The sequence below is a fragment of the Oncorhynchus kisutch genome, linkage group LG3, assembly GCF_002021735.2.
Source record: "Oncorhynchus kisutch isolate 150728-3 linkage group LG3, Okis_V2, whole genome shotgun sequence".
NCBI lineage: Eukaryota > Metazoa > Chordata > Actinopteri > Salmoniformes > Salmonidae > Oncorhynchus > Oncorhynchus kisutch.
The window spans coordinates 64,812,613-64,838,820 of NC_034176.2; the positions used below are offsets into that span (position 1 = coordinate 64,812,613).

The 26,208-nt window shown below is 42.2% G+C and overlaps 1 protein-coding gene across 1 annotated transcript in view; it reads right to left on the reverse strand.

Moving 5' to 3' along the window:
* Window positions 1-15,385, reverse strand: part of LOC109872946 (synaptic vesicle membrane protein VAT-1 homolog-like) — a 36,803-nt gene extending 21,418 nt beyond the window's left edge. The window contains exons 1-7 of the mRNA XM_031810883.1: window positions 14,941-15,385; window positions 13,838-13,967; window positions 11,955-12,170; window positions 11,133-11,275; window positions 9,132-9,235; window positions 7,463-7,518; window positions 7,125-7,319 (exon numbers count right to left, since the gene is read on the reverse strand). Coding sequence (XP_031666743.1) covers window positions 7,125-7,319; window positions 7,463-7,518; window positions 9,132-9,235; window positions 11,133-11,275; window positions 11,955-12,170; window positions 13,838-13,967; window positions 14,941-15,170 — 1,074 coding nt within the window. The 5' untranslated portion in view covers window positions 15,171-15,385. The remainder of the gene's footprint in view (window positions 1-7,124; window positions 7,320-7,462; window positions 7,519-9,131; window positions 9,236-11,132; window positions 11,276-11,954; window positions 12,171-13,837; window positions 13,968-14,940) is intronic.
* Between the last annotated feature and the right edge of the window lie 10,823 nt (window positions 15,386-26,208).

The following is a 26,208-nucleotide window of genomic DNA, read 5'->3' on the forward strand; positions in this document are numbered from 1 at the left end:
AAAGTTTCAAAATAGATTAATCAAAGTGAATAGTGTTTAGGAATCACAGTGTTATTATCTAGTTATTTACAGCCATTTACATGTTGTTCAATTCATCTCTGCAAATCAGTTGGTTTGCACATGGCTGAATAACATTAACGTCTATCATTTCACATGTTTATGAACAATTCACTAATACTAGTCAGCCATCCATTTTCCTCCATGTAGTACAGATGAACAGATAACAGCAGACAACCTTTTCTGGGGGCTTCAGTTCCTTCTACCATTTGGAAACATTCAGCTTACTGCCTACTACGAGAGGAGAGGACTGTGTTCATCATGCTGTCTTACACAGGCCAGGTTTGGCAGGTGCGAGGGCATTAAATCAACAAGCGTAGCTAAGGCCAAGATTTAAGAGCCTTAATTCAAATGATAGTGGTAATAGAAAGGTGCAGGAGCCAGAGCCATGGGGTGGATGACAACAGCCATTTGAATCACTGAAATAAACAGGAATGATCAGACCATTTGGTGGAATCAGTAGCTAACAATGATAACAGCCCATAATACATGCCTATCTTAGCATGGCTCATTTCAGTGTGTCAGAGAGCCCCATGCTGCTGATAGATTTCACAGTTCTACAAATCACTGGTCAGTGAAAATGGCTCTAAGGTGTCATAACAGGGTGTGGCAGCCTGGTCACTCTCTTGCCACCCCCATATTCAGAGAAGTCCCTGGCTACACTCCGGCCTGTTTATCAATGCAGGGCTGTGGTTCCTATGGCAACAGTGCCAAGTTTGGATCAGCCAGGGAGGTAACGCTAGAGCTGGTGTGGCCAAGCCGAGAGCTGTGCGGTGATATACAACCACGTAATACTAATGCTGTAGCTTAGTCAGCAACCCGAGACCGCAGAGCGGACTTTGGCATAAAGTCGCAACAGAAAAGGTGCTGTGTTGAGAATACTTCTCGGCTGTAGGATAGGATACAGATAGGATACAGATGACAGCATTAAAGCACTGATAGTGTGGTGGGCAACAACTGGGCAACAAGTCGCAACAGAAAAGGTGCTGTGTTGAGAATACTTCTCGGCTGTAGGATAGGATACAGATAGGATACAGATGACAGCATTAAAGCACTGATAGTGTGGTTCAAGCTTGTGTTACACAATATTTAGGTGACAACTCAGCAGACTTTAACCATGACAGTCTCATTAATGAGAAATTGAAACGTATTTTCAGGACAAGGTGGACTAGAGAATCTACTGAGGCTTGGGTTATCGGTAGCCTGGCTACGGTGGTAGTACATCCTGAGTAATGCCAGTGTCAGTAATGGCCTTCTGCCTGATAGGCTGGTGAGGGGAAAACACTGCTGGTGCTGAGTTTTAACAAGTGCTGTCTGAGAGGACCATAAATCAGATTGTCCAGAGCAGCCTGGCTGCCTCCTGTCAACGCCAGATCTGAGGTATCAGGGAGCAGAGTGGAACAGCCAGGCTGGGTGTGAGAGAGAGCTCTGCAACAACAGTAAACAATTGTCCAAAAACAACCAAAATGTGTCCAGGTGTCAGGACACTGACCATTCCTAGGCAACAGGCAAATGGATGTGGCCCAAGGTAAAAATGGGTTCTTCCCTGAGTGAGCAGCACAGCGTAAAGCATACTAGAGTTGTGTTTCTGGAGTTGTGTTCATTTCCTGGAGTGCTGTGAAAGACTGACTGGTTTGGAGGAGCAGGATACAGCTGGTTGATGTGCATCTCTAAGGGGGAGCTTTGTGCATTCTTTGGCTGCATTCCTCTAATAGCCCCCTCAACTTCACTATGGACCTCTCCAGGACTTCACTTGACTCATGGCACAGGAGAGAATTGCCTCTGTGATGCTCAGGGCATTCAGAAATAGTTTGTAGTAATTGAAGTCTGTGGCTTCAAAGCTGCTCTCCAAGACAAGGGCCTTATAGGTAAACTTGCTTTTCATTGTGCAAACCCGTTTGATATATTGCTTTGCAAAACAAACCCGACTCTAGAGACATTAAGAGGCTGTGGAGAACGAAAGGATATCCCCTGGTCAGGATGTCACGGGTAGATGGTGCATGAGTTCCCTCATGACTACTGTGGAACAGAAGGTAGAGGACCATACCAAACAATCACAGCGAGGCCCCTGGCCACACTGGTGCTGAATGATGACTGTTGCTGTCATAGAAAGTGTCCAGATAATCATCTTCAGCTCAGGAGGTTAAATGGCATCCAGAAAGCATGGCCACAACACAGGTAATAAGATTCACATTGCTTGGAGAAGACATGGCCAACTCATCTATTTCGCCCTCTGGGTCTGGTATTGTTTCCTAGCAGAACAGTAGGACCATAAACAAGAATGACTATTAGGGCTGAGCTTTAGTGTGAGCGATGCTGTAAAATGTTACAACACTGAAGCTTCCTTCAAACCTCTCCCTTTCAAAACACTATCCTCCACTATCCCTTGCTTTCTCATGAACCACTAATTTCTCTCTCTCTCTCTGCCCTTACACTCTCTCGCCCTCTTCTGCGGTACCAGCTGCAGTCTCCTCATGATTAGCAGAGTAGTTTTGCTCCGGGCAGTGACTAGTCTGCAGACGTATCAGTCAGGAGATACAGACCGCGTAGTTAGTATGTTATTACATCTTATGACTGCCCGGTATGGCAACTGCTCGGCCTCCGGCTGCAAGGCACTATAGAGGGTAGTACGTACGGCCCAGTACATCACTGGGGCCAAGCTTCCTGCCATCCAGGACCTCTATACCAGGCGGTGTCAGAGGAAGGCACTAAAAATGGTCAAAGACTCCAGCCACCCTAGTCATAGACTGTTCTCTCTGCTACCACACGGCAAGCAGTACTGGAGCGCCAAGTCTAGGTCCAAGAGGCTTCTAGGTCCCCCCCCCCCCCACACACACACACACACACACCACTGCCACTCTCTGTTGTCATCTATGCATAGTCACTTTAAGTAACTCTACCTACATGTACACACTACCTCAACTAACTGGTGCCACCGCACATTGACTCTGTACCGCCACCCCCCTTTTTACTGCTGCTCTTTAAATACTTGTTATTTTTTATCTCTTATTCTTATCCGTATTTTTTTAAACTGCACTGTTAGTTAGAGGCTCGTAAGTAAGCATTTCATTGTAAGGTCTACTACACCTGTTGTATTCGGCGCATGTGACCAATAAAATTTTATTTGAGTATGGAGCAGCAGGTACCAATCCCCCTGACTTTCTAAATAACACTTTTCCATGCTGTGACGGCATAAGGCAGAACACACCTTCACATCCAAAACATAACTCTCTGTGTGGTGGAGGCTTCCAGATAGAGAACATGTGTTCTGAAGAGCCCTCTTGGGGGAGAAGTGAACAGCAGAGATTAATAAGAGCCATGTACAGGTACAGTACATACAGTCCTCAGAGTAAAATGATTGTAGGTTTAGTCAATACTTTGAAAGCCTGTAAGTCAAAAATCCACAAAATGCTTCTAATGGACAGATCTAAGATAGGGGAGCCTTTTAGAAAAGTCAATTTACCAACTCAAAATTATTTACTAATTAAAAATCTTGATTGGGAAAAAAATGCATATTGGGAAAAAAAATGGGAAAAAAATGCATAAAAATGCATATCAGTGTGATACATCTGTAATTAGGGATTTCAATTCCTCAATCACTTTCTTTCCTATTCTGGTATGAGCATTTAAAGGTGCCACCCATCTTGGCATGACATTGCAGAACGCTGTGGATAGATCAACTTCTGAAACCATGACAACCATGCAGAATAGTGGGGAGTCAGTCTGTCACTTTCCCCCCACAACGCCTGATAGGATCAAAAGGAAAAACAAGAAACCAAGATCCCAGAAATGTTCCATATGCACAAAAAGCTTATTTCTCTGAAATTGTTTACATCCCTGTTATTGAGCATTTCCCCCTTGCCAAGATAATCCATCTACCTGACAGGTGTGGCATATCAAGAAGCTGATTAAACAGCATGATCATTACACAGGTGCACCTTGTGCTGGGGACAATAAAAGACACTCTAAAATGTGCAGTTTTGTCACAACACAATGCCACAGATGTCTCACGCTTTGAGGGAGTACACAATTGGTATGCTGACTGCAGCAATGTCCACCAGAGCTGTTGCCAGAGAATATAATGTTAATTTCTCTACCATAAGCCAGCCCCAACGTCGTTTTAGAGTATTTGGCAGTACGCCCAACTGGCCTCACAACTGCATGCCAGCCCAGGACTTCACACCCGGCTTCTTCACCTGCGGGATTGTCTGAGACCAGCCACCCGGACAACTGATGAAACTGAGGAGTATTAATATCTGTAATAAAGCCCTTTTGTGGGGAAAAACCCAGTGGGTGGGCCTATGCCCTCCCAGGTCCACCCATGGCTGTGCCCCTGCCCAGTCATGTGAAATCTATAGATTAGGGCCTAATGTATTTATTTCAATTGACTGATTTCCGTTTATGAACTGTAACTCAGTAAAATGGTTGAAATTGTTGCATGTTGCGTTTTTTATTTTGTGTTATTGACTACGTTTGTTTATGTGTAACTCCGTGTTGTTGTTTTTGTCACACTGCCTTGCTTTTTCTTGGCCAGGTAGCAGTTGTAAATGAGAAACTTGTTCTCAACTGGCCTACCTGGTTAAATAAATATTTTTGTTCAGTAAAAAATAAATCTTGTCCTCTATTCATTGCTTGCTGTCTTCAAGCAAGTCAGAGATGGCTGTTCAACAAAGGCTGTTTTCTGAACACAAGGGAGCCCATTTATTAAATGTCCTCTTGTTAACAGTACACTCGTAGAAAAAAAGGTGCTATCTAAAATCAATAAGGGTTCTTCGGCTGTCTCCATAGGATAACCCTTTGAAGAACACTATTGTTCCAGGTAGAACCCTTTTGGTTCTAGGTAGAACCCTTTCCAATGAGGGTTCTACATGGAACCCAAAAGAGGTCTACCTGGAAACAAAAGGGGTTCTCCTATGGGTACAGCTGAAGAACCATTTTGGAACCCTTTTTTTCCCTAAGAGTGTACTGTATAGAATCATGTACCAAACCAGGACTGCTGAACACTCACTACATTTCTAATAAACTTTTTCTGAGTTTCTATAGTTTTTTTTAAAGGTCTTCATGAACATTCTCTGATTACAGGCAAAATTCACTTCTTAAAGAATGTTGGGCACATTGAGTAGAAGCCCAGATCAAAGAGGGAGTGAATAAGTATCTATGCCATCCTTCTGAGAGACAACACTGTGAGTCATCTGGTGGGCACAGGGTCAACGTTCAAATAGGTGGAGGGTTTTTCTAACAAGAAAAAATGGATAGAATCAAACATATCACCCTTTTGGTTCATAGTCACCTACTGTTCAAACAGGCTTTCCTCGCACTACCCTCTCTGCTGGAAAGGCCAATTATTTTGCAACTTCAAAACCGGAATGACGCAAGAACATGTTTGCAGGCAGCAATTTCAGCTACAAAATGAAGCAAAGAAAGGATGGCATTTATTTTTATTGTCTAGTGCACACAACCAAAACTTTACTTCCGCTTTTAACCCAACCCCTCTGAATCAGAGGTCGGCTCTGTCATTTGAACTGGCCACCGGGCCAACACAATGTAATTCAATCAAATCGCATGACACACTGTATCTCCTTGACTGGTTCTACTCAAATAACAACATGTCAGCCTTACCAGAGAAACTATTCACATTTCCTGGAATGGATGAAAGGGACTAAACACCTCCCTCTGCAACTGGATCCTGGATCCCCCAGCCACCCCAGTCATAGACTGTTCTCTCTACTACCGCATGGCAAGCGGTACCGGCGTGCCAAGTCTAGGACAAAAAGGCTTCTCAACAGTTTTTACCCCCAAGCCATAAGACTCCTGAACAGGTATTCAATGGCTACCCGGACAGGTAATCAAATGGCTACCCAGACTATTTGCACTGTGTGCCGCCCCCCCCCCCCCTGCTGCTACTCTCTGTTTATCATATATGCATAGTCACTTTAACTATACATTATACATAACTATACATTAATGTACATACTACCTCAATTGGCCCGACCAACCAGTGCTCCCGCACATTGGCTAACCGGGCTATATGAATTATGTCCCTTTACCCACAACCCCCCAAACCCTCTTTTACACTACTGCTACTCTCTGTTCATCATATATGCATAGTCACTTTAACCATATCTACATGTACATACTACCTCAATCAGCCCGACTAACCGGTGTCTGTATGTAGCATCGCTACCGTTATTTTTCACTGTCTTTTTACTGTTGTTTTTATTTCTTTACTTACCTATTGTTCACCCAATACCTTTTTTGCACAAATGTACAGTAGTGTCTTAAACATTGGATAGGTAGGACAGAAATAATGAAATGTGTCTATTCATTTTTCCCCTTGAGACAGATTTGGTGAATATCTGTATGTATACTATATATATATATGTACAGTGGGGCAAAAAAGTATTTAGTCAGCCACCAATTGTGCAAGTTCTCCCACTTAAAAAGATGAGTGAGGCCTGTAATTTTCATGAAAAGCCTTTCACTGTTCTATAAGCAGGGGATCTTGTGAATAATTAGACCACCAATCATCTACCTCATAGCAGCAGGAGTGTTGTGTCAATAAATGACTCTATGACCCTCTGTGCTGAGCTGCCTGCTAACCACTAGCAGTTCCACTATCAAGTCCACAGAAATAGCAGAATGTGTTAAACACCCAAATGTCACATTTGTGTTTCTTTACACACAGAGTTGGTGACTGTGTAGAAACAGAAAGAGGAAAACAGACACACAGAGAGATGCACTGGCAGAGATGGAGGAGAGATTGATGTATGGAATTCATGTGGGCGTGAATATAAACATCGCATAACTGCAGCCATCAAAAACCAGCAACCGGTCTTAACGGCCCACCTGCCATCTGCAGGCCAAACCAACGTCCACTAACAACAGTGACAATCAACAGATGACACTCCATCCAAGATGTTTCCATAACAACTTCTCTAAAACTTCCCAACCCATCTGTGTTTCCTTAGTGACCGTGTGGATCATTCCCAGATTGTAGACCTGCCAGTCAAAGACATCATGCCAGATGTGTTCAGGGAAATGTCCCTGCCCACCAGCTGTCCCCTTACCTCCTCCAGTGCCCACAGGGAGTCCACCACAGGTTTGATCTTCTTCTGGTTGTAGAGGGAGAAGAGTTTCTCCACCACCGTTTTCACCTGCCCACACCTGCCCTGCTTGAACAGGAGGTTGAGCAGCGAGAATCCAGCAATGACCTTGTTCTCTTCATAGAGTTTAATAGGGTTCACCTTCTCAACCTGCCACCACTGGGGAGTCAAACCAGAGACACACACATCACTTACCCCAATAACTCATTTGTATTTCATTGTAAGTAATGAATGTTCGATAAATATTAAACAGACTGTTCCATTCTGTAAACTCAGTGACAGACACAGCATTTCTAACTCACAGATTTTGCAAGGCTGAAGAAACTCTTTGTTTCCCCAGTAACCATGTTTGATGAGCCTGAAAACACAAAAACAAAGGCACAAGCTTATAGAGAGAGACAGGGTGGCGATGTTAACTGTTGGGCTGAAGTGATGGGTGAACCGTACAGAGCCGTGAGGTGAAGAGGGGTTATTGTGGGGGAGGAGTGGTTGCCTCCTTTAGATCTGGCACAGCTAATGAACTCTGTTCACCGTCATACCATTAATTGATTCAAGCCGCATTAGTGTTACAACTCCACGACTGTCATACTGACAGAAACACTAATTCTACATTATCTGAAACCCAAGAAAACTGTTGTAATTAAACAATTCAGATGTGGATAAAAGCCAGGGGCAGTAAAAATATATTCAGATGTAATTTTTAATCCATTTGAATTAACCTACATTTCGCACTGAATCACAATGCACGCCTGGTTTTCAATGAGGTTCAAGCGGTCGCTTAAATTCTGTCCAGATTGACTATTGAGTAGATGGAGGGATATTACCTCGAAATAAAAGGACCATCTGTATTCTAAGTGTCCTTAGACGAGGTGAAAGTCTGAAGAGCTTGAGCCTATATCGTACAAGAAACTTTACAAATATTTGTGGTCTAAGCTATGTTATAGGAAACAGTGCCTTCAGAAAGTATTCACACCAGTTGACTTTTTCCACATTTTGTTGTGTTACAGCCTGAATTTAAAATAGATTAAATTATGATTTTTTTTTTGTCACTGGCCTAAACACAATAAAGTACCCCATAATGTCAAAGTAAAATGTAATTTTTTCTTTCTTTTTTTTCGTAATGACAAGCTGACATGTTATGGATATGCTTGTAATCGTTAAGAACTGAGGAGTTTTTCAGAATACAAAAGAAACACAAGGGAGCTAAGCACAGGCAAATCCTACAGGAAAACCTGGTTCCACCAGACACTGGTGGATGAATTCACCTTTCAGCAGGACAATAATCTAAAACACAAGGCCAAATCTACACTGAAGTTGTTTACCAAGAAGACAGTGTATATTTCTGAATGGCCAAGTTGCCGTTTTGACTTAAATCTGCTTGAAAATCTATGGGAAGACTTGAAAATGGTTGTCTTGTAATGATCAACAACCAATTGTTTTAAAGAATAATGGGTACATATTGTACAATCCAGGTTTGCAAAGCTCTTAACAGACTTACCCAGAAAGACTCACAGTTGTAATTGCTGCCAAATGTGATTCTAACATGTATTGACTCAGGAGTGTGAATACTTATGTAAATGAGATATTTCTGTGTTTCATTTTGAATAAATTTGCTAACATTTCTAAAAACCAATGTTTACTTTGTCATTGTGGGGTATTGTGTGTAGATGGATGAGATTAAAAAAAATATTTGATCAATTTTGAATTCAGACTGTAAAACAACAAGATATGGAATGAGTCAAGGGGTATGAATACTTCTTGAAGGCACTGTATATGTATAGCACAAGTACAATGGTGCCTAACCTATATACAATACCTGTCAGTAAGTTTGAAATGTCCTAAATTAAAAATGTCACTCAAGATACGTCATCATTCACAGGCTAACACCACATCATATCTCAAGAGTCTTATGTGCGACACTGGTGGCACAATGTAGCGAATTTATGAGTAGCATCCTGATAGGACACCAACCGTAGAGGATGTAGGTTCCCAGAGGCCTCAGCAGACCGAGGCCTTTACCAGTGTTCTCCCCAGACAGACAGTCCAGGACGATGTCCACTCCCTCTGGAGAGATCCTACCAAATACAGGAAATTCAATTAACAAGAATCAACATGTTCCTCATTTACAGACAGCCTCAACTGCAGGCTTCATCAGAAGCCTATCAATCTATTAGTCATTCAATGTTTAGCTCAGATTTCAATAGTTACATTTATATATTTTTAGCAAATACTAAACAATACAGTTTATTGACATTTCGATCAGCCTTTTGTTCAATCCAATTCCACTTGATTTCAAGTGATACAGTATTAAAAGACCTATAAGCATTGGACAGGTTAACCATTGGTGTGATTTTTCATGGCATGACTCACTTAAGAGCACCAATGTGAAAGAAAGAATGAGAGCAATGTTCTGATCAAGGGGTCCTAATGCCTTCCTTTCTGCCTGGTGGCCTGCCCGCCTGCTTGGCTAAACTGCTCGGGGGTCTTATGATGCCCATGGCCTTGCATATTGTAAAAGGGGCGACTTAAGACCAATTTAATTTAGCTTTGCTCTTGATCCTGAGAGGAATGTGGGGCCACGGAGATGAAAGGCTTATAATCTGCCTCTCCCTCTGATATGGCTGTATTTACTACCAGTGTGATATGCAGGCAGACAGTATTCTCCCTCTGATATGGCTGTATTTACTACCAGTGTGATATGCAGGCAGACAGTATTCTCCCTCTGATATGGCTGTATTTACTACCATTGTGATATGCAGGCAGACAGTATTCTCCCTCTGATATGGCTGTATTTACTACCATTGTGATATACAGGCAGAGGGTTTTCTCCCTCTTATATGGCTGTATTTACTACCATTGTGATATGCAGGCAGACAGTATTCTCCCTCTGTCAATAAGTACTGAGGGGGAACCAGGGATTAGGATCCTTAAGAAAGGAACTCAAGAGGAAAGCTTGGTTGAATGTATGCATTTCTAAAGCACTTCAGAATAAATTCAGAATGTGATTATCAGATGGACATGCTTTAAGCCTCCTGACTGCATGACTCACCTCCAAAACACTATTCCTATTAGACAGTAGACATGAAGTTGGCCTTGGCATAGAGGGTTCTTTTCTGATTGTCTCCTATTGAGGAGGCAGCATCCCTATGGATTGCACTGATTGCTAATCAAACATGATAATTAGTGATGGGTGACAAAATCCATATAGTTACATATCGGGATATTATTTTTGACAATATCGCAATATTATTTTTGCACTAGTTGTCTGTACCTGCACCAAAACTACAGTTTGTTTCCTCCAGAGATTGTTCTCCATCTTCTTTTTAAATAGGGAGCCAATTTGTTTTCAGCACTTTTATTTCCATGTCTAATCAAAACTCGTTTTCTCATGGCTCTCACTTGTCCCTCTGCAGCAGACATATGGTGAGTAATATGTTTGGAACAGACAAGACAACGACATGCAGTGTCATCTGAATGGGCATAGTATTTATGAGGCATCAGGGCGCTTTCCTGATTGGCCCAGCTGTTCCACGTCCCCAGCAGACAGCCTGTTGCAGGTTGCCTTCAGAGAGCCTTTGAGCACTCTGCCTCACACACTGCCGTTGCTCTCGGAGACGAGCTGTGTGTTGCCATGGGGACCGCAGCCACGCACGTCCAAATATGGCATCAACTAACATCTGCATCTCCCTGATCTCTACATGCTCTGTGTTCTACGTTATCACATTATCATTGTCAATTCATATGTACATATCAAATTGCACATTATAAACCAAAAGAGATTCTTAGTAATTATGTGAAATTATATCTAAACATATTTTAATAAACCTGTAAGATCCAATGAAATTACACATTTGCTAACAAATTAGTCTTATTCATAAAAATTGTGCAGAACAATTACCTCTGCAGCTCTATGTTTAGAAGAAAGATTTTATCCCAAATCATTTTTATTGTAGAACAAAAAACAAACCTTACTTTTTAACTTCTTGTACATAATCAATGTTTCTGTCGAAGAGGTGGGTCACAGAGTCCTTGATGGCTTCATGTTTGAAAGATGAGGCCGTTCCAAACACAGTGACACTGGGTATAGTGGAGCACAGCTGAGCCACAGCTTGACCCTGAAAAACACCACACAATCCCAGTCAGACTCTCCAAGACACAATTACACAAGGCCAATCCAGACATTTCCACAGGTTATGCATCACAGCTTTACCAACCATAATCCATATTTGATATGAAAAATAATTATAATAATTATTCTCATCCTGTTCTAATATATACTAATAGGGTAATGTATACCCTATTGTGTGCATCAGTCTGAAATCTGAGCAGTCGCTCTACTGTTGTTCATGAATTACAGTCTGTAGGAGCATCTCTAGAGTATAGTTACATATCTAGTTATGTTTAATTATTAAAGCTGGGAATCATTAACCGTGCTTTCGCTAAAGGGAAATGTGCTACATGAGCCTGATAATTCAATGTCTTTAAAAAAAAATTTACAAGTCTGAAGAGTCTGTGTGCATATATACTATAAACAGCACAGCCCAGACACTCTCTATCTTCAACCACAGTCACATCTTTCCTAGATGTCATTTTCTCAGCCTCATCTCACTATCATCTTCAATCATGAATACAGTATTATGTAAAACAGCATCTGAGCTGTCTGATAATAGCCACAGGCTATTACCCTCAAGAGCCACCAGAGATACACACCTTGGCGGTATCTATAGTAACATCACTGATATCATTTTCAGATGCTGTGTTTTTCTTTCCACCTCCTTTCGGGAGTTGACTTACCACACCCCCTCCTGCTGAATGGACCAATACTGACATCCCCTCTCGGAGATTGGCAACCTCAAACAGCATCATGTAGGCAGCCACGAAGTTCATGGAGAAGGCTGCTGCCTCAGGAAATGTCATATCATCAGGCATGTTATAGACGTAATCCAGTGGTGTGCAAACCACCTCTGCCCAGGCGTTGTAATTTACAAAAGCCATAACCCGGTCTCCTATCTGGCGAGAGGAAAGGGTAAGCTATAAAATATCATAAATGCACATTTTGGAGGTGACATGGTTACAGGTTTGTTTTAGAAATGCACCAAACCTCACATGCTACTCCGACCAATGAATTTCAAAATTAACCATTTCAAACTGTAACACAAATCAATATTTTGGGGGGTAAAAATGCAAAGTGAGATCAATATAAACTCAGCAAAAAAAAAGAAACGTCCTCTCATTGTCAACTGCGTTTATTTTCAGCAAATTTAACATGTGTAAATATTTGTATGAACATAACAAGATTCAACAACTGAGACATAAACTGAACAAATTCCACAGACATGTGACTAACAGAAATTGAATAATGTATCCCTGAACAAAGGGGGGGTCAAAATCAAAAGTAACAGTCAGTATCTGGTGTGGCCACCAGCTGCATTAAGTACTGCAGTGCATCTCCTCCTCATGGACTGCACAAGATTTGCCAGTTCTTGCTGTGAGATGTTACCCCACTCTTCCACCAAGGCACCTGCAAGTTCCCAGACATTTCTTGGGGGAATGGCCCTAGCCCTCACCCTCCGATCCAACAGGTCCCAGACATGCTCAATGGGATTGATATCAGGGCTCTTCGCTGGCCATGGCAGAACACTGACATTCCTGTCTTGCAAGAAATCACGCACAGAACGAGCAGTATGGCTGGTGGCATTGTCATGCTGGAGGGTCATGTCAGGATGAGCCTGCAGGAAGGGTACCACATGAGGGAGGAGGATGTCTTCCCTGTAACGCACAGCGTTGAGATTGTCTGCAATAACAACAAGCTCAGTCCAATGATGCTGTGACACACCGCCCCAGACCATGACGGACCCTCCACCTCCAAATCGAGCCCACTCCAGAGTACAGGCCTCGGTGTAATGCTCATTCCTTCAACTATAAACGTGAATCCGACCATCAGCCCTGGTGAGACAAAACCACAACTCGTCAGTGAAGAGCATTTTTTGCCAGTCCTGTCTGGTCCAGCGATGGTGGGTTTGTGCCATAGGCGACGTTGTTGCCGGTGATGTCTGGTGATGACCTGCCTTACAACAGGCCTACAAGCCCTCAGTCCAGCCTCTCTCAGCCTATTACAGACAGTCTGAGCACTGATGGAGGAATTGTGCATTCCTGGTGTAACTCGGGCAGTTGTTGTTGCCACCCTGTACCTGTCCCGCAGGTGTGATGTTCGGATGTACCGATCCTGTGCAGGTGTTGTTGCACGTGGTCTGCCACTGCGAGGACGATCAGCTGTCCATCCTGTCTCCCTGTAGCACAGTCTTAGGCATCTCACAGTACGGACATAGCAATTATTGCAGTGACCCTTTCTTTTGGTGTTTATCAGAGTCAGTAGAAAGGCCTCTATAGTGTCCTAAGTTTTCATAACTGTGACCTTAATTGCCTAACATTTTGTAAGATGTTATTGTCTTAACAGCCGTTCCATTGGTGCATGTTCATGAATTGTTTATGGGAATGTCTGGGAAACAGTGTTAAACCCTTTACAATGAAGATCTGTGAAGTTATTTGGATTTTTACAAAATATCTTTGAAAGACAGGGTCCTGAAAAAGAGACATTTCTTTTTTTTGCTGAGTTTAGTTGTGCTACTAATCCACAACATAATATCTGTGACATACTGTGATCTAGATTCACTGACCTCAAATCCCTTTGTGTTTTCTCCCATCGCCTCCACTATTCCAGAACACTCAAATCCAGGGACAAGTGGAGTTTTCGGAGGACTGTCAATATTACCTTGACGCACCATAAGATCCAGGAAGTTCAAGCCACTGCAACGGTAAATGTCTCATTGATATTAACCTCACAATCAAGCAAAGTTATTTATTTTTAACTTGTGATATTGGAGAAGACACAATATTGCATGATGGACATTTTCACTATTTGATAAATGTTACTTAGACTTAAAATATGTTAATAAATAAATGCCTGAGCAGTCATAAGCACAACATAAGCTGTTTGATATCTACAAACCCATGCTTGAATTCCAGACTATTAAAAGGGGCTACAGTTCCAAGGCCATGGTGATTCACATGTACTGAACAATAAATAGCCAATCTGTGATAGAGCATATCTGTAAACAGGCTCTCCCTTTTATGGAAAAATTGCTTCTCACTTGTTGAAGGTATAGTTTGTGTATTTCAATATTATCAATAAAACAATATTGTTGGAGTAAAGACAATTATCCAATCCCTCATCCAAATCTACTTACTAAATGCCAAGTAGGCAATCATAAGAGAATAGAGCACAAATACCACAAGTGTAGGACTTTGCATGAGCCAGTTGTAGTGAGAAAATCCATTTCAACTGACTTGAGGTATTTACAGTAATTATTCCCCCAATAAAAGCTCATTAAGATGATCAGTCAAAAACATGCCAAGCAAATAATTTTATCGAGACAAATTTTTATTCATTCCAACATTGCAGGTGTTTTTGCTTTTCATTTGCATGCCTTCTCCACAGACAGTCCTTATTCATCATCTACTACAGACAGTGAAACATCAGAGGACATGTGGCTTCATGAATGCAATGAGTCCTTTTATCGTGTCACTTTTACAAACTACTCAGGTCGAGTTTAACCTACTTCAATTCAAGGTTTATTTATGGCTCGCCCATACTGAATCAGAATCTGCAACATGTTGCAATACACTTATGAATGTGGTAACTTCACATCACTGATATTTTAAGATCATTAGGCAGGCATCAATGTAAAAATTAATCAACAGTTTAATATGCAACGTTTACCATGCTTTGACGCGAATTTTCACTTCTCCCTCCTGTGGCTCAGGCATCGCCTTCTTGGTTACCCGGAGTTTGTTGAGACCCCCGAAACCGGACAGTATTACGGCTCGCATTTCTTTGGCATCTCCTGCAGATACTACAGTTTCTGTTTCTTTTGCTCCATTCTTCTCTATCATGTGCTCAGTTTCCTCTGTCATCTCCGTTCCTTCTTTAGCCATGTCGGTGGGCTTCATGGGGCTGGAAGGGGATGCTCGAGATTGTAACTGGTCCTTCCTTCCTCCTTCCAAGTTAAGAATGCGCAGTATGAGCCGAATCAGTTCTCTTTTGGAAGAGGGAGAGGCTATTCCGAATAAAGATGTTTATAATTCTTGGATTGCTGATGTTGTATATTGGCCAATGAGAGGATTGGAAGCCACCACACGGCCATATTGGCACTCCTCAATTACATGTTTCAAAGACAACATTACATGTATTTAAGTTTTGTTTTGTTGTAGTGGGGACAATAACATTATTAATCTAAAAAATATATACTTTATTTTTTATTTTTTATTCGTTTTTTTACGTTTAGCTCACATAATATAATTTTAAGTTTGCATTAAGTTGTCTGTTATATAATAAACGTGGCAAAAACGAATGTAGACATTAATCCATGTATTTATGTAGCTTCCAAAAGAGTTGTTTTACACCAGTGGGGAAGTGCCAAGATGGAGGTACAGAGAGTTAAACTTAGCGCCCCCTTAAAGTCATCTAGTGTATATATATAAATCATTAACATGGACACGCCTAGTGCCCAAATTGATCACGTATGTCGCGCAGTTGAGAGTCGAGTGGAGACGAAAGGCTTCGGTTCAGTCAGTCGTCCTGATGAGCATAGTTTATGCTGATTAGCTGGCAAAACAACAGCATGGAATTGTCACTAATTAAAACTTGTAAAAGAGAGTGATGTTTATTTCAATGGACGAGTGGGTGTCACGAACCGGCTCAAAGCCCGTAACAAAGGGAGACAACGTGGAGATAAGGAGTAACAAAATATATATTTATTAACTAAAGCAACTAAGGAAAATATACAATGGTGTGTGTAATCAGTAATCAGTAGTGTAAGTGAATGTTTTGCATGCATGAATGTGATAATGCAGGGTGTTGAAAGGTGCCAAAGCAAACAAACAAAAGGCCACCAAGAACCACAACACAATCTACAAAGGTGTCTGCATGGAGAGAGTCTCTTCCATGAATGTGGAAGAGGTATATTTATCCTGGGAGACACATGGCCCAGGTGTTTCCCATGAAGCTGACGACCCTCCCAACTCCACCCACCGGCATCCTAATAAGGAAACAAGAACAGACAGAATACGGCAGACAGAGTGGGAGGGTCGTCACATTCCCCCCCATAAAACCGGGGACCAACAAGGACCCCGGAACATCATACCAGCCTCTGCGTCCCAAATTGACACAGCCTCTGCGTCCCAAATTGACACAGCCTCTGCGTCCCAAATTGACACAGCCTCTGCGTCCCAAATTGACACAGCCTCTGCGTCCCAAATTGACACAGCCTCTGCGTCCCAAATTGACACAGCCTCTGCGTCCCAAATTGACACAGCCTCTGCGTCCCAAATTGACACAGCCTCTGCGTCCCAAATTGACACAGCCTCTGCGTCCCAAATTGACACAGCCTCTGCGTCCCAAATTGACACAGCCTCTGCGTCCCAAATTGACACAGCCTCTGCGTCCCAAATTGACACAGCCTCTGCGTCCCAAATTGACACAGCCTCTGCGTCCCAAATTGACACAGCCTCTGCGTCCCAAATTGACACAGCCTCTGCGTCCCAAATTGACACAGCCTCTGCGTCCCAAATTGACACAGCCTCTGCGTCCCAAATTGACACAGCCTCTGCGTCCCAAATTGACACAGCCTCTGCGTCCCAAATTGACACAGCCTCTGCGTCCCAAATTGACACAGCCTCTGCGTCCCAAATTGACACAGCCTCTGCGTCCCAAATTGACACAGCCTCTGCGTCCCAAATTGACACAGCCTCTGCGTCCCAAATTGACACAGCCTCTGCGTCCCAAATTGACACAGCCTCTGCGTCCCAAATTGACACAGCCTCTGCGTCCCAAATTGACACAGCCTCTGCGTCCCAAATTGACACAGCCTCTGCGTCCCAAATTGACACAGCCTCTGCGTCCCAAATTGACACAGCCTCTGCGTCCCAAATTGACACAGCCTCTGCGTCCCAAATTGACACAGCCTCTGCGTCCCAAATTGACACAGCCTCTGCGTCCCAAATTGACACAGCCTCTGCGTCCCAAATTGACGAGGGGTTATGTGTTCACACCTCCACCAACCAACCTCCTCCCCAGACCTCAGCAACCTTTGTGCATAGGAAGCAATATTTAAGAGGAAAGAAGAACACGACCAGGAGGGAACAGACATTATGAGGGGTTATGTGTTCACACCTCCACCTGCACCAACCAACCTCCTCCCCAGACCTCAGCAACCTTTGTGCATAGGAAGCAATATTTAAGAGGAAAGAAGAACACGACCAGGAGGGAACAGACATTATGAGGGGTTATGTGTTCACACCTCCACCTGCACCAACCAACCTCCTCCCCAGACCTCAGCAACCTTTGTGCATAGGAAGCAATATTTAAGAGGAAAGAAGAACACGACCAGGAGGGAACAAACATTATGAGGGGTTATGTGTTCACACCTCCACCTGCACCAACCAACCTCCTCCCCAGACCTCAGCAACCTTTGTGCATAGGAAGCAATATTTAAGAGGGAAGAACACAAGACCAGGAGGGAACAGACAGGAAAGATAGAACATGACAACCCGAAACAATGGTCAGTCACGTAAACATTCAGAAACATGGCACAAAAGACCAACAGCTACAAACTCCAACGAAAAGAACATCAGGGTCCTTCTTAATTTTTACAACTCCCAACGATTCATAGTCACTTCCAACGATTCATAGTCACTTCCAACGATTCATAGTCACTTCCAACGATTCATAGTCACTTCCAACGATTCATAGTCACTTCCAACGATTCATAGTCACTTCCAACGATTCATAGTCACTTCCAACGATTCATAGTCACTTCCAACGATTCATAGTCACTTCCAACGAAACAGAATTTCACTAATTTCAATCATTTAACCTTGTAGTGTTCAGCGATCTTCAACAGCTGTTCTTTAGTACATAATTCTAACAGGTCCTCTGATGGAAAGAGAATGAACTTGTATACATGAGACACCATAGTCATAAGTAAATAATCTTGCTCAACCCCTCTGCTGAGCACATCAGACCACAACCAGAGAAATGACAATCACCCTGAGCACCACAGAAGAGAGATGAGATACGGAGCTTCCCCAAAACCTACAATAACTCAACCCTAGTCTTCGTGCAGATTTGCGGTGGGTATTTACGCACTGTAGCCCGCTGGCAAGGAAATAGAACTCCCCAGCATGCTGGCAAACTCCACCAAGCCACGGATGTGCCCCCGAGACAACTGCTCAGTCCACAGACACCACACAAAAATAACAAACATTTAACCATGCCCAACATGTCCAAAATTTAAACACGTCGCTAAGCCTATCAGGGGAAAAAGGCTATAGCTCCGGGTAGCAAGTTCCACTACCCTACACAAATCTCCTGAGGTACACAGCCGATTTACTCACCTCCTCAGACTGACTTCCCAACAGAAAGTAGAACAAGAGTTTCCAGGCTAGGCAGGGCCTGGAAACTAACCATTCTCTCTCCAACGCAGCACACAAACCACACAACAAAGGCAACCAATACTGGGCCTATCAAACTCAATATGCAAACCAAACACATACCTCCACGGTCTCCCAAACCAATAGTTCAAAGATCCCGGATGAGCCCCCACTTGTCACGAACCGGCTCAAAGCCCGTAACAAAGGGAGACAACGTGGAGATAAGGAGTAACAAAATATATATTTATTAACTAAAGCAACTAAGGAAAATATACAATGGTGTGTGTAATCAGTAATCAGTAGTGTAAGTGAATGTTTTGCATGCATGAATGTGATAATGCAGGGTGTTGAAAGGTGCCAAAGCAAACAAACAAAAGGCCACCAAGAACCACAACACAATCTACAAAGGTGTCTGCATGGAGAGAGTCTCTTCCATGAATGTGGAAGAGGTATATTTATCCTGGGAGACACATGGCCCAGGTGTTTCCCATGAAGCTGACGACCCTCCCAACTCCACCCACCGGCATCCTAATAAGGAAACAAGAACAGACAGAATACGGCAGACAGAGTGGGAGGGTCGTCACAGTGGGAAATAACCTATAGTATTGGTCACCATCTGGATGTCAGCTAACGTAACGACAAGGCCGTAGGAATGGCCAGTACAACGGGTTTGTATTGAGGTGCTCCCCCAGCTGGGCAGTAGTTGCTTCACGGGCCAGTTGTATCACATGTCGCTAACGTGGTGAATTTGTTCCATCCCACGGGATTATATTTCGAGTAGGATAGCAGCCTACACGATAAAAAAAAACACTTCAAATATTGGTAGCAACCATCTAGATGTCACCGTGATACAGTCTACTGCCCAATGGGGAAAATGTGTGCTGCAAAGCTGGCAACACAACAACACGTCATTCAGTAAGGAGAGAAGTAGGTAGCTAGATAGTGTCGAAATATCAGGCCAGGCTGGCAGCTAAGGTACATTTATTGTAGTGATTTTCACCGAAAATGTGGCCTCCAACTACAGCACTAACGTCAACATTTTTGTAAACATTTATAAATAATACATTTTTAAAAATAACAATTATTCCATGACACATATGATTCTGATAATTAAATTGTGTTATGTGGGTGTCAATGAGTAGGCTGATACCCCGTTTCATGGGTGCACAATCCATAGGTAAGGCTGTACAATGAATATACAGTACCAGTCAAAGGTTTGGACACATCTACTCATTCAAGGGTTTTCTTTATTTAGACTATTTTCTACATTGTAGAATAATAGTGAAGACATCAAAACTATGAAATAACACATATGGAATCATGTAGTAACCAAACAAGTGTTAAACAAATCAAAATATATTTTATATTTGATATTCTTCAAAGTAGCCACCCTTTGCCTTGATGACAGCTTTGCACACTCCTGGCATTTGGTTCCCACATATGCTGAGCACTTGTTGGCTGCATTTCTTTCACTCTACGGTCCAACTCATTTCAAACCTTCTCAATTGGGTTGAGGTCAGATGAATGTGGAGGCCAGGTCATCTGATGCAGCACCATCACTCCTTCTTGGTCAAATTAGTCCCACTAATCTCAAACCAGATAGGATGGCGTATCGCTGCAGAATGCTGTGGAAGCCATGCTGGTTAAGTGTGCCTTGAATTCTAAATAAATCACTGACAGTTCACCAGCAAAGCACCATCATCCCTCCTCCTCCATGCTTCACGGTGTGAACCACACATGCAGAGATTATCCGTTCACCTACTCTGCGTCTCACCAAGACACGGCGGTTGGAACCAAAAATATCAAATTTGGACTCATCAGACCAAAGGACAGATTTCCACCGGTCTAATGTCCATTGCTCGTGTTTCTTGGCCCAAGCAAGGCTCTTCTTATTATTGGTGTCCTTTAGTAGTGGTTTCTTTGCAGCAATTCAACCATGAAGGCCTGATTCACAGTCTCCTCTGAACAGTTGATGTTGAGACTGGAACTCTGTGAAGCATTTATTTGGGCTGCAATCTGAGGTGCAGTTAACTCTAATGAACTTAACCTCTGCAGCAGAAGTAACTCTGGGTCTTCCTTTCCTGTGGTGGTCCTCATGAGAGCCACTTGGCTTTTGTAACTGCACTTGAAGAAACGTTCAAAGTTCTTGACATTTTCCGGATTGACAGACCTTCATGTCTTAAAGTAATGATGGACTGTTGTTTCTCTTTGCTTATTTGAGCTGTTCTTAACATAATATGGACTTGGTACCACCCATACCTTGTCACAACACAACTGATTGGCTCAAAAACATTAAGAAGGAAAGAAATCCCACAAATGAACTTTCAACAAGGCACACCTGTTTATTGAAATGCATTCCAAGTGACTACCCCATGAAGCTGGTTGAGAGAATGCCAAGAGTGTGCAAAGCTGTCATCAAGGCAAAGGGTGGCTAATTTGAAGAATCTCAAATATATAACATATTTTCATTTGTTTAACACTTTTTTTGGTTACTACAACAATGTAGAAAATAGTAAAATAAAGAAAAACCCTTGAATGAGTAGGTGTGTCCAGTCTTTTGACTGGTACGTTATGTATTTCCCCCAATGCAATTATGTAGTCTAATACATACACAATGGGATCATTGTTTTATGTCAGATGGCATCACTCCTATGCAAAGTGCGTCTCTCAACCGATCAGTGCAGGCAGAATTTACGCATTATCTGACGTAAGGCAACGCAGTTGGATTTCAACAGATTTTTCTGTTTATTGTCAAATTAATTCATTATTGTATTTCATTTTAAATTATGTAACAATATTCCAACTTTGTTTAGGATTATTCTGTCCAAATATGGCATGATTCCACTATTTTTATTTCTTTGCCTCACTTTCAATGGGGGACTTTTATTTTGAAGATGAACCGCAAATTCTACTATTGTGCTTACAAATGAGCACGTGATCAGACAGGGTTATTCACCAATTTCTTCTTCCAGGCACGTAAATTCTAATATTTGTGAGTATCAAAACACGGACCTAACATTGATTGACTACAACAACACATAGGCTACATGACACTGTATATCAGTATATGGGGAAATTATTCATGTCCATTTCCTGGCAATTGTTTTCATGTCTATAATCCAATTATAACCTGTTTATGAATAAACAAGCAACAAATTTACATCTCAAGTAGGCTACCATGTAGTAAAATGTATTCTCACTTGAAGTACTAACCCACAAAAATATTGAGGAAATAGCTAGGGGGCCCCACCTAATGGTGAATTTCACAGTAGAAAAAAACTGCAGTATACATTTACCAAGTATGGGTCGCATTGGGGCCACACAGTCGGAGTAGGCCCACACAGTGATTATTACAATCTAATGAGGTTGTTAGACACCTGCAAATGATAAATTCTACAGTAGTGTAGGCAAAATCCTGAAGTATCCCTTTAATAAAGACATAAGGGTCCTGTATTTTTGTCCTTTGAATCACATACTATTTATTGAAGTGCATCTACTTTGACAGCAACTGTTATTTCTACATTTATGGTTAACAAGGAGGAATGAACATAAATACTGGAAACGGAATCGAAACTTGTCTCATGACTGTGTCTGATGACTTAAACAAACAACTACTACACTAAACAAAAACACAAATATAGGAAGGATTTTCAATTACAGATTAAATGTACAAGAATATTTGCATAGCTAGTCGTCATGATGTTTTCTGACTGTTCACTACAATGTATTTGCATTCTATCTTTACAATGGTTAAAAACACTATAGACCAACTCAATTGGTTAGGGGGGCTAATTGACTTGGCAATTTACTAATGAATCCTGACAGCGTTATTTTGTGCGTATCATAGCTTTTTAGGTCAATGTCTTCTGTAAAGGCAGCATTCGAATAATCTCATCATCAACAATTTAACTTTTTATGGTAAATAAAACAATATATATGATGGTTTTAGAGTTACATTTATTACACAATTGACATTGTAAAATGTGTCCCTACCATAAATTCTACAGATTATTTCTGACAAAACTGTCAGGAAATAACAGGACAAACTGTTTCCTTTGTTACAGTTTCAGCAATTAATCTGAGATTTTGGGGTGTTCATCCTCGGATCAAAATGTAATCAGCATATGAGCATTCCGTTTGAGGGGTGTATGTTCAAAGACCTACAATTTGTGAAAGGGCTTGGTCCTACTCTCGAGGAACATCTGTGAATATTCGTAGTCCATACATTTCTTGGATCTTGGAACAAAAATAACCACCAGGCAGGAATATACAGACAGCTCAAGAGGTATGCTTAGAAAAATGCAGAAAAATATTTGGTTTCAATGTAATCTGGCACCCTATATCATTATAGTTGTGAATTAATTATGATGCCATGATATGTGCCTGTATTGATATGTGTTATGATCCAATGTACTGTGTTGTAATTTGTATGTAATATCCTAGGCATATTAGTGCGGTATATTGATATGTGTTATTTACAATAGTCAGAATGACACCCTCATTAAAAGTGAACAGGTACAGAGGTATGCTTAGATAACCTATCCAGAAAAATCTTCTTTTTTTTTTAAACATAGAATTAGTCATAATGTTTATGCCTCTAGGTTTCAGAAAAAAGTTGTTTCAGGTATTTGAAAAATTCTCCAACTTCCCCCTCCATCCTCTCGTACTTCGTAACCCCTCTAAAATAATGGGTGCATGAGGCCCCTGCCTAGGCCGAGCACTAGACGAGCGTAGACTTACTAGCCCTCGCACAAATAAATTAAGATATGAAGCTGAAACCTCTTTTTTTCTCCGGTAATAGTGATCATGGAGGGAGAGATATGGAGTGAGGGAAGTGAAGAGAGTTAAGATGAGATAGGTAAAAATGGAAGAAAGGCGTCTGAGAAGAAAGATCAGGCGACTGCTGTGCCTTTGAAGAATGCTAAGCAAGCAGATCTGGGGAATCCAAATAAGCAGATTGTCTATGAGGATTCTATGGTGATTGGAGTTTGGTTCTTATAAAAAGTAAATCATGGGGTTTTGGCAGATCCGTTTGAGGTCTCAAGTTGGGTGGAGAGTTGGATAGGGAAGTATGTATGCAGTATGCTAAGATAGAGATGAGCTTATTCGTTAGGATAGGATTCATATCCACCTTCCAGAGGGACTGAGCATTGTGCATGGTCCGACTGGGAGAACGAGAAATAATATGCTTTAGTTTACGGAGCAGGGCTCCACTCAAGGGCGTAATAGCAGTGCCTCTAAGTGTAGAGGTTGAGCAGCTAAAGAGGAAGGTTCATGGTGTGTGAGCACATGTGGCTTAGCTGTAATCGAGATGGATTGGAGGAGGAGCCTGTCGGTTTTGCTATGCTTTGATTTGGAGGTACATTTGATCTGGTTGAGATATATTGAGCTATCTGGTTAGCGCATTCATGCCAGCTGTTCTGCAGTGTTTCCACTGCCAGAAATGTGGTCATGTAGCATCAGTGTGTAGGATGGGGCAACCTAAATGTACAAGGTGTAGAGGTTTCCACATAGTGGAGAAATGTTTGAAGGGTGAGCCCAGAAAGTGTAGTAATTGTGGAGGCAGTCGTGAGGCCAGGGCTACAGAGTGCCTGGTAAAGGTGAAACAGACACAGGTGGGACTGGGTGTTACTTAAGCAGAAGCAGTGAGAAGGATGAATCAGGAGGTAGGGCTCAGGGCTCTCCATGTTGCCTGCTCAGAGGGAGGACAAATAGTAAATGTTATAGTAAAAGTAAATGTGGTTGTGAATTGTGCTGCACAAGTAGAAAGCTGGTCAGATAAAATTGGAATTGTTGGGTAGAGCAGCTGAACATTTTCTGGATATTGTAGATATTTCTGCAAAGGATCTACAGAAGATGTTGGAAGAGGTAGTGTTGCCCACTCAGGTCTGTGGTTAGAGATAGTGCTGGGTATGGTAGTACAGGCAGTTTGGGCTGGGATTTTGGTTGTTCTTCCTTAAGTATTTTCTTGAACTTATGAGTGCATCTATGCATCTGGAACTCCAACATGTGAGAGAGTAAATAAAGTACAGGTCGTTGCGGTAAAGCACTATTATTATTATTGGATGCCAACTGCCAATAATCCACACAGGAAGAATGCACTATCCTAGGAAGCACAAGCTTCTCGCATTTCGTTCCAATATTCGAGTAAACGATACCTAATATGGAAAGATGACCACGCGAGTGTGAGTCCACTGAATACCAGTAAGACAACAACAAATTCAGCGTCGTAGTAACATACATGTCATTATGCATAATGATGTAGCTAGATCAGGACCACTTTTGACACCCATGTTTCGAGGTCTATTTACCTGATATGTCCACAACTTTTAGAGACGTGGCCGATGGAAACCTCTTTGAGAATATGTGCAATTCGTGTCTCTGAGAATATGTGCAATTCGTGTCTCTCCATCGGTCTGAGAAGACAGAGTCCTCTGCAACTGTCTAGAAACCAAAATAGCCTAAAACAAATGTTTTCAAAGACAGTTAGCGAACGTTTGCTAACTCACAATACATATGAAATGACATGTGACGTTAGCTAGCTCACGTCAAATGGTCAGTGTCACTTGCTGTCTGATTTGATTGAGTGAGCACAAAATATTCGCACTCAACCTTCAAATTTAGCTAGTCTAACGTTATGCATTAGAATGAATGAAATTGATTTACTTGATTTTTTTGAAGAAATTTTAAAATAGAGAGCATCATGACCAAGTACTTTAATGTAGATAAAACAATAATGAACAGTAATCCACCACACGTTTATAAAAAGTCATGACCCTCGCATTGAGGTTTTAATAAAAACCGCGCCTCGACGTCAACAATGTTGATGGTCGTCTCCACAATATGACGTAGGTATCAGAGTCACGCAAACATCACAAATCATCAAGGAACCCACCAGGTACAACCCTAACTCTGTAAACAAGGGCACCCTCATAGACGTCATCCTGACCAACTGGCCCTCCAAATACACCTCCGCTGTCTTCAACCAGGATCTCAGCGATCACTGCCTCATTGCCTGTATCCGCTACGGAGCCGCAGTCAAACGACCACCCCTCATCACTGTCAAACGCTCCCTAAAACACTTCTGTGAGCAGGCCTTTCTAATCGACCTGGCCCGGGTATCCTGGAAGGACATTGACCTCATCCCGTCAGTTGAGGATGCCTGGTCATTCTTTAAAAGTAACTTCCTCACCATTTTAGATAAGCATGCTCCATTCAAAAAATGCAGAACTAAGAACAGATACAGCCCTTGGTTCACCCCAGACCTGACTGCCCTCGACCAGCACAAAAACATCCTGTGGCGGACTGCAATAGCATCGAATAGTCCCCGTGATATGCAACTGTTCAGGGAAGTCCGGAACCAATACACGCAGTCAGTCAGGAAAGCTAAGGCCAGCTTCTTCAGGCAGAAGTTTGCATCCTGTAGCTCCAACTCCAAAAAGTTCTGGGACACTGTGAAGTCCATGGAGAACAAGAGCACCTCCTCCCAGCTGCCCACTGCACTGAGGCTAGGTAACACGGTCACCACTGATAAATCCATGATTATCGAAAACTTCAA